Source organism: Enoplosus armatus, chromosome 20 (assembly GCF_043641665.1).
Source record: "Enoplosus armatus isolate fEnoArm2 chromosome 20, fEnoArm2.hap1, whole genome shotgun sequence".
NCBI classification, from domain to species: domain Eukaryota; kingdom Metazoa; phylum Chordata; class Actinopteri; order Centrarchiformes; family Enoplosidae; genus Enoplosus; species Enoplosus armatus.
In genome coordinates, this window is record NC_092199.1 from 18,412,118 (window position 1) to 18,424,250 (window position 12,133).

The following is a 12,133-nucleotide window of genomic DNA, read 5'->3' on the forward strand; positions in this document are numbered from 1 at the left end:
AAAAAAGGTAATACATTGCAGTGCAAACAGTGTGACTCACTTATGTGTTTTTTTTTTTAATAGCGTGTGCACAACAGTGAAGCTCTGCGGCACAAAGGCAGAAGATACATGGCATTTGTTGACAATAAACAAAGATTTGTAGAAACAATGGGTCGAGGAAAGGAAGAATAAAAGGCCGCACGGCTAACTGATGTCTGTGTTTGATTTGAAAGGGTCAAGTGACGGACACTAATCGCAGACTACAAGAGGCTGGCAGGGAGGTAAGTGAATGAATGAATGTGCTTTTTACTGTGCTGTCAGGACATATATGCGTGCTCATTAACCGCAAAGACGGCTCTGCATCAGGCATGGCCGTCCTTTAACCCAGCGGTGGCCTCTTTCTCATTGTCTCCTTTTTCCGTTTTTTTTGTTTTTTTTGCATCCTTTCCCTCAGGTGACAGCTCAGACAGAGGAGGTGATTCGCTGTCGGATCCAGCAGAGGAACATGGCCACCACTGTGGAGAAGCTCCAGCTCTGCATACCAGGTACCACCACTGCTGCTTGCGTGTCACTGTGACGGTCACTTTAATTTCAGTGTCAATTAGATGTTAGTGTTAAGTCACCTGAGTCACCTCAGGGTGCCACTGGAGTCCCTATACATGTACTTGTGCCTACAATATGACCGGAGGACATCTTGGGCGTGTTGAGTGAGAAGAAGACTTAACCTAACTATGTGAGCAATTAGGTGGTGGCCATGATAAGCGCTTATGTAATTCTTTAAATGTTTCCTATCCCCCCGTAGCTTAGGCAGTGCAGAGGTATTATTAGGAGACTCGGAAGTCAAATACAGACATTTTGGATTTGATATTGTTTGGGTAAAGGAGCATTTGGTGCTTTGGCCTCGTTTTCTAAAAAAAAACATTTTTTTAGTCCAGTGTGTTTTATTCTATATACCTATGCATCTTTGTATGCGCGGTAAATTTGTTTGGGGTTTTTTTTGGTGCAAAAGTGAGTGAAATGCTTGAACCAACAAACTCCCTCTTCTCTTCCTTTTGCAGTGCTCGAAATGTACAGCAAACTAAAGGAGCAGCTGGACTCCAAAAGGTATCCAACTCGCAAAGCATTTCATCGCAATGTGACTTGTATAACTGTGATATTAAAAACAACAACTTTATTTTGTTGAATTTTGAAATTCAAATGTCCCCTAGGTTCTTAAAGAGTAACTTCACCCACGTCTAATCATCTAGTTTTCAGTTCCAAAATCTAGTGTGGACCCACTCTACTAACTTAACAGCAGCTGAAAGTCTTGTTTTTGCTGACTTCTAGTGGCATCACTGTTGGCTGTTTTTTATACGAACAATGAAAATTAACAATGAAAACAACACTGACAGTGACATAAATATACGCACACAGCCTCATAAGTATACATAACATACAAGTATACATTATTTTTCTCTTATATTTTTCTCCCAGAAATATATTCAGAAAACGCAAAAATATTATCAAAAAAAGGAGTTCAGTCAAAGCCCTAATCAAATCTATCATCAGTGATGCCAGCTGTTATCAGAGGCGGAAGTATGAACCACAGTAGGCGACAAAAGTCTGTCTATCTGAGAGGGATCCCTCCTCTGTTTCTCTTCCGGAGCTTTCTAACATTGTTTCCCCGTTAAAGGGGGAGTTTTTCTTTCTCTGAATCAAGGGTCTAAGGACAGAGGGTGTTGTATACGGTACAGATTGCAAAGCCCCCTCGCGGCAAACTTGTGATTTGTGATATTGGGCTATGTAAATGAAATGGATTCGACTGGACAGCTTTGCAACCTGGTATTAAGTTACTTTTGAGTAAGTGGTAGTGTTACAAAAACAATGGACAAAACTGTATATATTTTTCTGTTGTCCTTGTATAGAGGTGTTTTTTTTTCAATCAAACATCATCCAGTATTCACAATGCAGGTTTCCCACTAACGTTTCAGCTCATCCGCTGCTGTTGGGGGTTTGATTGGACTTCATTTTTACCCGTGAACTTCATGTTTTGCCGTGTTTACATGCCCGTCTGTATAACAAGTCTAACGAGGGGAGGGGAGTTCACTTTAAACAGGACAATAATGACCCTTTCTTGTTCATTACTGTGTACCAAAGGAAGAGGCCATTCACTGGCAGGACAATTGACCCTCAGTGTGCCCTTGTTCACAACAAGGCCCCCGCACTGCAGCTCTGCCACGGCTCACAGCCAATCCAAGGCAATTAGACCATGCTGGCCATCTTGTGGGATTTGTGTGTGTGTGTGTGGAGTGTACTTGAAGCACTAATTACATAGCCTATACACTTACTATGAATTGGAATGAGTTTGTATGCCGCAAATGCACATTGTTATCTGTACTGCTGTATGTACAGAACTGTACTATGCCCTGCCACTTGCAGCCTTTGTGTCCTCCGTCCTGGTGCTGTGCACCCTGACAAACCTTTTCACTGTACAGTTTATGAGTCTGTCTTCTGTTCATGTGTATACAACACATTTTACACTCACTGACCGACCAATTAGATCCCTCCACAGCCTGCCTATCAGCCTAATGATGGGAGCTCAGCACACTGACCCAAGGCTGAACCCTTGCGATTGTGATATGAAAAGACCACAATATCTTTATACCACAAGTGGCTGAAGAGGCATCGAGAAGAAAAGATCCGACCGCATGCAATGCATTAGACACACATGTAGCATTTTGATTCCCCCGTTAGGCCTTACAATGTAAAGCAGTTGGCCCATCAGTAGGGGATCTAAAGGATACAGCACTATCCCACCATATTTCAGTACACTGGTCACAATTTCAATACATTAGTCTTTAGGGACTCTCTTGTTCTCTGGAAGCACTACTGCACACTACCTTTCATATGTAACCAGGCAGCACTTTTCCTTAAAGGATAGGTTCATAATGTTTGTCTGTATTTGTCTAATTGTTCCTTCTGTTCATACTCTGTATGTACTTGGGAAGATACTCACTTCATTTGATCAACTCGAGACGAATTAGCTTCAGATAAGCGGGATATATTTTTGCACAGAACGAGGACTTACATTGGAAGCGCATTAGGAAGGGATCTCCTAATGTCCAGTACGTATGTTCATATGGGCACCTGATTATTGTGTCAAGACAGACTTGAAAACTCGTGAACCTATCCTTTACTGGTTGTGACTAAAGGTCACGATGGGGTTAGATCCTAACTAAAGCTGTACCGTGTCTCTGCAGATACTACGCTGCGTTGAAAACCATGGAGCAGCTGGAGAAGGTCTACATCCCCAGGTAGGATTATACCATCGAGGTTCTTGAAGGAACACTCAAGATGATGAGTAACTATACGAAATCCAGACTGGTTTTCTATTCATTTTTACACGTTGGTCCTAAATGTAGCCACATTTAAATTGGACAAGGAAAACAAGACAGAAAGCAGCACCATAAGTTTACTTGTGTTGCTTGTGTTGCTTGTGTTGGTAGTTGGTGATCAATGTGACACAGTTTTGCTAAATGTAAATTATGGCCTCATGCTACACTACTAGCCTAGCATAACCAAAAATGTCCAACCACAAACATTTTTGAATGTATTTCTGATTGATCCATCAAATCAAACCACCTTTCTCTTCATAATATTGGCTTACACTTAAAGCTGCATTAATTCATTTTTTTTGGCCACTGTAGTGGTAAAAGAGCAAGTTGTAAACAAGTTAATAAAACCAAAACAATGAGCTAAAAGGGGCAACAAAAAAAACCCTGTTCACTTCAGAGTTAGCGGCCTTGTCATGTAGTTGTCCATTGTCAGATTATTTGGAAACATTGATTAGTGCAGCTTTAACACTGATTCCTTTTTGTCTACTCTCTTGCCCCAGCAAGCTGTTTCAACAGGAATTACATCTCATTAAGGGAGGGTCAGATATGGGTCTATAGTTGGCTAAAACCTCTGGATCAAGGGTGGGCTTTTTTAAGAAGAGGTTTAATTACAGCTGCTTTAAAGGACTGCGGTGCATAGCCTGTCAATAAAGACAGGTTGGTCATGTCTAGAAAAGACGTGTTAACTAAAGTTAAAACTACCTTAAGCCTCTCTCTGTCTCTCCGACCCGACCGGTCAAAGCAGATGACCGCCCACCTAGAGTCCTGGTTCTGCTCGAGGTTTATTGTCTCTTAAAAGGAAGTTTTATAATATAAAGCGTCGGTCTAGACCTGCTCTATTTGTAAAGTGTCATGAGATGATGTTTGTTGTGATTTGGCGCTATATAAATAAAAATGAATTGAATTTAAATGAATTACTCTCATTAATTATTGACATTCAACCAATCAATTCGGTCAATATTTTGCACATTCCTGCACAAACTGTACAGCTCTTTCATTTAAACCCCCCCCCCCCCCAGACTTTTCTGTTTATTGTCATGCACCAGAATACCAAAGCAAATTCCTTGTATGTGAAAACTTACTTGGCAATAAACCCGATTCTGAATCTGATTAAGGAAGCAACGATGCCATTTGACGGCAATCGTTTTCAGTCTCAGAGCATTCTTGTTCAAACCGTTACATCTAGAAAAAAATAACATATATCTGGAAGTGTTACCTGGCAGTAATGTTGTCTGGGTGTTAGTAGCACAGCACTGATAGGTAGACAGTCTCATTATTGGATTTGGTTAATTTACCAGCTGTTGTGTTGCATTCTTGTTCATATAGAATTAGATAATGCTGCTGAGATTGGATGTTGGCTGTGTCCCCCATAGGGTCAGCCAGTACAGGTTCTGTCAGATCATGGCTGAAAACCTTCCCAGACTGAGAGAGGAGATCAAGGAGATCTCCATGTCAGACCTCAAGGACTTCCTGGAAAGCATCAGAAAACACTCTGACAAGGTTGGAGAGACCGCCATGAGACAGGTATGAGTGTTTGTGTGTTTTTAACAATTTCCCCCAATAGCTGTGAGAAGGTATTTATCAGCTCCTTGGTCTGTGTGTGTGTGTGTGTGTGTGTTGTGTGTCCCTCCAGGCACAGCAGCACAGGACCTTTAACAGTGCAGTAGCCAAGCAGGCCAGTGTGGGCCACTACACCAAGCCTGTGTACTCCCTCAATGGACGAACACACACTCACACTCACAACGGCCTGATGATAGACGACGACACAGGAGATGAGGAGGATGCAGATGAAGAGGTGAGGAAACATTGTTTGGAGTGTTTGGTTCTGTCTTATGTGATGGCTGTGAATGTCACGGCTCTCTCAGTACTGAGTCTATATACAGATGGATGACAAATGAAAGGAAAAAAACTAAATGTGACTTCGTAAGGTGTTGGGCTATTACGAGCTGCCAGAACACCTTCAATCCACCTTGACATAAATTCTCCATGTCTCTAGAAGTCTACTGGAGGGATGAAACAGCATTCTTTCAAAAAGAAGAGTGTTGTCTGACAGTGGAAATGTGTCCACTGGTAGAGATTTGACAATACAGTTTCTACCGCGGGAGCCATCCCTTAGTGTCTCCGCTATATATTCTGGGCAGGCTATGTAGCAAATCCAGCTGCCTGGGCTGCAGGGCTACAGAACGTGGTATCTCATGTGACGCGAGAGCAACAGTTGGTGGCGGTAATGTGCCTCCGAAGCTGGTTTGCCGACCGCCGCAGAAGAAGAAGAAGAGAGTGAAAAGTAAACATGGAAGAGGAGAGTGAAATTGTAAATACAGAGCATCAAGTACAGTATGGTTATTTAAAGCCATTTCTTAATAGAATTTAATGAAGAATGACTATATCGTGATATAAAATTAGTGATAGAAGACCCACTCACCCATAATTCACATCATTTTCAACCTCATCAAACCATTCATGCCCTGTATAGAATCATCTGCATTCATCATGTGGCTCCACTCATTTAGAGTTTTTTTTCTTCCATTCATTTGTCACCTATCTGTATATGAGTATTGTTGCATAATCAAGAGCTCCCTGTAACATAGTTAGTTTTCTACTTGTGCTCATTGGTTGGTGTGTTCAGCACTGCTGAATGAGTGCAGAGAGAATGTTAAAGAAATACTTGACGGTAATCATGTTTTCCTCATCTGTGTCCGACAGGTTCTTACAGCTCAGGACCTGGTGGACTTCTCACCTGTCTACAGGTGTTTGCACATTTACAGCGTGCTGGTAGGTGTCTCACACACACACACACACACACACACACACACACACACACACACCCACACACACATACATACTACTCATCCACAAACGGGATCATGGCTACGATGTGGTGTGGCAGCATTATCATTCAAGTCTTTGACATGATGAATAAATGACCTCTTTCACACAGAAACATGAGAGCGACCTTTTCAGATTTAGCCTCTATGGAGATTAATTTTGAAAAGCTACATTATTGAATTTTCACACGTACATGTTTTTAGAAAGAGTGTTTCTCTTTTACTTTTTCTACACCAATTTTCAAACGTACCCAGTTTGCTCAAGGATCCCCGTAGGTCTATGCCACTGCAACATTTTTTGGAATATATTATTATGTATATTATAAATATAAAGATCATCTGGCTTGTGACAGCAAAAAGAGTCTGGATTTAACTACTTGCCAGTAACTTTTGGAGAGGCTATTGAAGTCTGTTTGTATTTCTCTGTCTGCAGGGTGACAGAGAAACATTTGAGAACTACTACAGGAAACAGAGGAAGAAACAGGCCCGGCTAGTACTGCAGCCCCAGGCTAACATGGTGAGCAACACAGGAACAGGCCCCGATGGCCTTACAGCCGGTGGCTAACATAGAAGCAGCATCATGAAACGCACGTGATGCATATTTACGAAATGCAAAGATTTGCACCATAAAAGTTAAAGCACTGACTTCCAATTTTGACTTGAAGCCACTATGCGTGTTGTTTGAACATTTCTGTCTTGGTTGCCCACAGCAACCATGGCAAGCAGCAATGTATGCCTCTACCCGCATGCACTTCATCGGCAGGGATTCTACCAGGATAGACTACAATAACTTGCTATGCTGTCAGAATAGGTTGAAAGATTATATAGTCAAATAGAATTTCTAACACATAGTGGCTTTAAGTAAAAGTATAAAGGGGGTAAAATATAATCAAGTATCAACATTTAAACCCTTTTAGATCACATCCCCGGTCATATTGTGCACCTATCTAACAATATATGCCAAAAGAATGGCAAAAAATTTATTTCTTTGTATTCGTATATCAAAATCCAATCGTGTTTTCTTCCTGTAAAACAAAATATGACGTGCGCTTACAAAGTCTTCAACTTTTTAACATTCATTAGTTAGCTAGCGAGCAACAGCATGGTCGGTTATGACACGCCCACTTTTCAACATTCAAATCGCGATACGGATGTTAGACACAAAATGCCGTTTCATCTCGACTTTAAAGCACTTTGAGAGTCCGCTAAAAAGTACATTGTATATATGGACATTGTTCAAATTCAAAAGGTAATTCTGGTTCTTTTTTTGTATTAACTTGTTGCTGTTTGGCAACCAGCCGTCAAATTTGTTAGAAACCTGTCTCACTGAACACAATCCTTGTTCACAAATGCAATACCACACAATGGTAACATATATATTTTGTGCATTCATGTACTGTGTGTAAACATGGCTTTTTGTGTGTGTCCAGCATGAAACAGTGGAAGGCTATAGGAGATACTTCAATCAGATTGTAGGGTAAGATGTTCCTCCCACTTTCACTTCATTGTCACAGTACAGACTTTTATCTTTAACGTTACATTCTGCTGACCTTAAAAACTCTGTTTATTGTGTGTCAGTTCTGTTCAGTGTGAACGTGGATAAAAGTATTCAGATGTGTGTGTTTTCTGTGTGTGTGTGTGTGTCGTCAGGTTCTTTGTTGTGGAGGACCATATCCTCCACGCCACGCAGGGGCTGGTGACCAGAGCTTTCACTGATGAACTGTGGAACATGGCCCTGTCCAAGATCATCGCTGTGCTCCGCACACACTCTGTAGGCTCTCTCACACACACACACACACACGCACACACATATGCACATGCATGAGCACACACACACAGCCAGCAGGGAGTGGACTGTGAATGAGAAGGAAACTGTTGAGAGTTAATAGAAATAATAGAGCCTGCTGTGGATCTATTTATCCTGGAAGAACCTTCATTCACTGGCTGATACACACACACACACACACACACACACACACACACACACACACACACACACACACACACAACACTGTGGAGGTCAGTGCCCCCACAACACACTAATGATGTCAGTCTCAAGAGAAGAGGTCAAAACACACATACGCATGCAGCCAAAGAGGGGGTCATTGGGGCCTTAATGAGAGACAGATTGCAACAATAACAGCAGATTAAGAAGGCATATTCCTGACCGCTGGGGTCCAGTCATTTGTAAATGACCCAGAGGATTATGCTAACAGGCAAGAGAATGGGTCGCACAGTGTGGGGTGAGAAGACTAACAAAGGCCCTGGTCCCCCCCCCCCCACCTCCCCCCTAGCTTCCAGCCCCTCTGCTGGGCCATGACACAGGCAGATCCACACTGCCAGGGTCCTGCCCTTACAACCTCTGCATGGTCAGCCCACAGGGAGAAAGTCTCTTTAAAACGTGCCCATGAGCCAGTCCACAATTTTATGGCAAATGATAAAAGGTCATCATTCATACTGTTAGTTCTCACAATATTTTAATAAACAAATCCCTCACAACACCACTGTTACCAGTTCTGTTCATTATCATTAATAACATCAATAAGAATTAAAAGAACAGACTTGTAATAGTACACACTGCATGAAAAAAGCATCATGTCATATTCACATATAGCATGGATCAGAACAGGGTAAATACAGACTAATTAAACTGTCTGAACTGGTGAGGCACATTTCTGCCACTGCTGTGATTTGCTGCTGTTTAGTCTCCAGCTCATTGTTGCTGTGTGTGTGTCTGAGTAAACAAAGAGGCAGGCGGCCGCTGCTACACGTCAAATCTCAGGCTGTGTTCATTTACTCTGTTTGATTTACACACTGCTGTGTTTGGCAGGACCCTTGTGTCGGTGTTAAGGGACTCGACTGTACTGCTTTCAGGGTCATAAATCACTCTGCGCTCCAGAAAATGGAGGGACTTTGTTGGTGTTGATTGACCCTTGGCTAAGCCCCTCCCTCCTTGCTACTGTGTCAGTGAAGCTGTGTCTGAAATCACAACTTTGCCGACTCGTTCACCTGCGCTGCCTTTCTGGTGTACATGAACTTTTTTGAGACCAAGTGCTCTGCACAGATAGCTGATAGGCTAATGTGCAACTTCCCAAGTAACAGCCAGGGGGTATTATTGAACATTTACTAATTGGTATAAACAAACGAAAAATATTCCCAGTGTGAACCAATTTATTTTCAATGTGAATCAGAAAATGGTCGGCCGGCCACCCGGCAACCTATCGCGGGCCAGTGAACTGAATAAGCATCGTTCATCGCTTACAGGCGTAGGATTGCACAGCTGTATTTTTCACACGTGATGCTGGATTGTTAGCAGCAAGCGCCACCTTTTTCTCTTTTTGTAACAACATGGTTAGCTAATGACGTGCAAATTCTTGGCCATGAAAGCAACTCTAGGTTACTACTGTAGATAGTAAACTAGTTAGCCAGGCATGCTAAAGTTGTTCTGTATTCTTGGTTTTGGTAAGGTGATATAAAAAGACAACACTCCCCAAACTCTTGTTGCTCGGGGGAGGGGGTCCAACAAACGATCATTTGTTATTTAAATTGGTCACTTGGACCCTTCCGTCAAATGAAAAGTTGTTTTGTGTGTCATTTTACTTTGTGAATTAAACAACTAGAGATGCTAATTTTGATTTTTTTTTTCTCTCACCAATAGCCAACCCTCGTTAACCGATCATTAACTGTTAACCGACAAGATTAAAATGCACTATTCAAAGTAGATGACCCATTCAAATTAGGAAGGAAATTACCAATAGGCCTATTACATGTGCAATAGCAGCACAAACAGCAACAGAACATGAGCATTTACACATCATAGGCTAACACATATTAGGCCGCTGTATAGAACATTTAGTAGGCGCAACAGCCTCGATCTCCCGTGTAGAAAAATATTTTATAACTTATTAAAATAGATAGCCGAATAAACAGGAGCCAGACTTTTGTAATAGGCTAATTGATTATCGAAAGCAGCCGACAGGTTAACAAAACAGAAACGTAGTGGCATTTTTCAGATCTCAGATAGTCCTAAAATAAAAGAAACAGGCCCAGGCCTACCTCAGTCCTGACTCACGGACAACTTGTCTGCTGGTTTGTATTCAGAAATAGCAACGTGTGACATGCCGTGGGGTTAGTCTGGCGAGCGGTCTGTTGACTATTAGACCCGCGGCGGAGAATACCCGCTCAGATGGTACCGATGTCCGGGGAACGCAGAGATAGCGCCTCGCTAGAGAGGCCAGCCTGTGGAGGAACATCTGAATACTTTTCCACTAGTCAAGAGGATCCAATGAAGGGGGACTGTCTCTCATATAGGTGTCCATGCCCCCCCCCGTAGTCGTCTCCCAGGAGCAACATCGCGGCTATTAACTTTGAACTGTTTAACTGTTTAATAGCATTAATCGGTCAAAATTCGTATTATCAGTCAACGGTTGAATGGTTAATTAATAACATCCCTATAAACAACACAGTACTTTACAAACATCATTAACATTTCTTTTAATTATGACTAAATTATTATTGTTGCTGCTGTTGCCGTAGATTTTTGTCCCCACATGCAACTTTTGATTGTTGTTTTGATAATGACTATGCTTTTCGTCCCCAGTCATACTGTGATGACCCAGACCTGGTCCTGGAGCTAAAGAATCTCATAGTCATCTTCGCTGACACACTGCAGGTTGGTTCAGCTCCATTTGAGCTACTTGAAGTGCGAAGAACAACTGACATCAACGCACCTGATTTTCTGTACGTGTGACGTCTTTGTATGTGTGTACAGGGTTATGGTTTCCCAGTGAACCGGCTCTTTGACCTGCTGTTTGAGGTCAGAGACCAGTACAATGAAACTCTGCTGAAGAAATGGGCACTGGTTTTCAGGTGGGCTTTGCTGATGTGTGACTGCATGCCACTAACAATATCTGATAGGAGGGCTCCTTTAAAAAAAAAATGTGCGTCTGTGAGCACTCGCCCCCTTTGTATTTAGTCTTTTAAAAACTGGACCAGTCCTGAATCAAACAACCAATCAGGATAATCGGGGGCTGTGTTTTAGTTCCTCTCTTCGTTCCGATTCACACTCCAATCCAGACAGTGGAACCCTCTGTAGAAGCCCTTGCTTGTACAGAGTCGATGTGATCGGCCAGTTACGTTCTAGCTAACCCTGATTGGTTGTTTGATTCAGACCTGGTCCAGTTTTTATTTATTTATTTTTACTAAATACAAAGGGGCGGGTGGTCACAGATAGAAGGAGCCCTTTAATCAAAACACATTATTTATATTATATATGATTATAATTCAATAATATTGCCTACTGTAGCTTTAATGTTACGAGATTGTTTCTCCACCTCATTAGCCATCATCACATGCTGAGATCATTCTTTAACAGCAAAACCAGCTGAATAAAAGGGAATGAAAGTAACAGTAAAGAGTCTTCTTTTCATGCATAAGCTAAATGTCATCATTGAGACAAGAGCCTGTCTCCATGACGATTGGGACCTTTTATTTGGTGCGTGCGTGTTGTCATCTTTGGATGAGCGAACTGTCTCAAAGCTGTGTGCACACTTGTGGTTTCCCACAGGGAGATCTTTGAGTTGGACAACTACAGTCCCATCCCAGTGGAGACAGAGGAGGAGTATAAACTGGTAGTCAGCCGCTTTCCCTTCCACGATGCTGAGATAGAGAAGGTAACGAGTTCAAGTACCATAGACCTGCAAACCCATACATCCATAGCAAGGCTTCTAGTTTGGATTACTTAAACGTGTATGCACATAGACGCATAAAAGAGACCACACCCCATGTTTAATTTCTGTTAAACGCGCTACCACATTGGGTGAAAGGGTTTCATGTGAACATGAAAAACATGTCTCTGCAATAAGTCTTGAAATGATTAACCTGGGTGTACATTAGATAATGAGTCAGTCATTCAATACTGTTGTTTTCTGTCTTTTGTCTATGTGTGTTTGTGTT

The 12,133-nt window shown here is 42.0% G+C and overlaps 1 protein-coding gene across 1 annotated transcript in view; it reads left to right on the forward strand.

Annotated features, from left to right (window-relative positions):
* The window catches only part of exoc6 (exocyst complex component 6), a 39,729-nt gene that overhangs the window by 10,512 nt on the left and 17,084 nt on the right, over positions 1–12,133 (forward strand). The window contains exons 3-15 of the mRNA XM_070926580.1: positions 213–260; positions 434–524; positions 1,038–1,083; positions 3,219–3,272; positions 4,727–4,877; positions 4,987–5,148; positions 6,057–6,125; positions 6,612–6,695; positions 7,609–7,655; positions 7,829–7,949; positions 10,779–10,850; positions 10,950–11,047; positions 11,745–11,850. Of these exons, the coding sequence (XP_070782681.1) occupies positions 213–260; positions 434–524; positions 1,038–1,083; positions 3,219–3,272; positions 4,727–4,877; positions 4,987–5,148; positions 6,057–6,125; positions 6,612–6,695; positions 7,609–7,655; positions 7,829–7,949; positions 10,779–10,850; positions 10,950–11,047; positions 11,745–11,850 (1,149 nt within the window). The remainder of the gene's footprint in view (positions 1–212; positions 261–433; positions 525–1,037; positions 1,084–3,218; positions 3,273–4,726; positions 4,878–4,986; positions 5,149–6,056; positions 6,126–6,611; positions 6,696–7,608; positions 7,656–7,828; positions 7,950–10,778; positions 10,851–10,949; positions 11,048–11,744; positions 11,851–12,133) is intronic.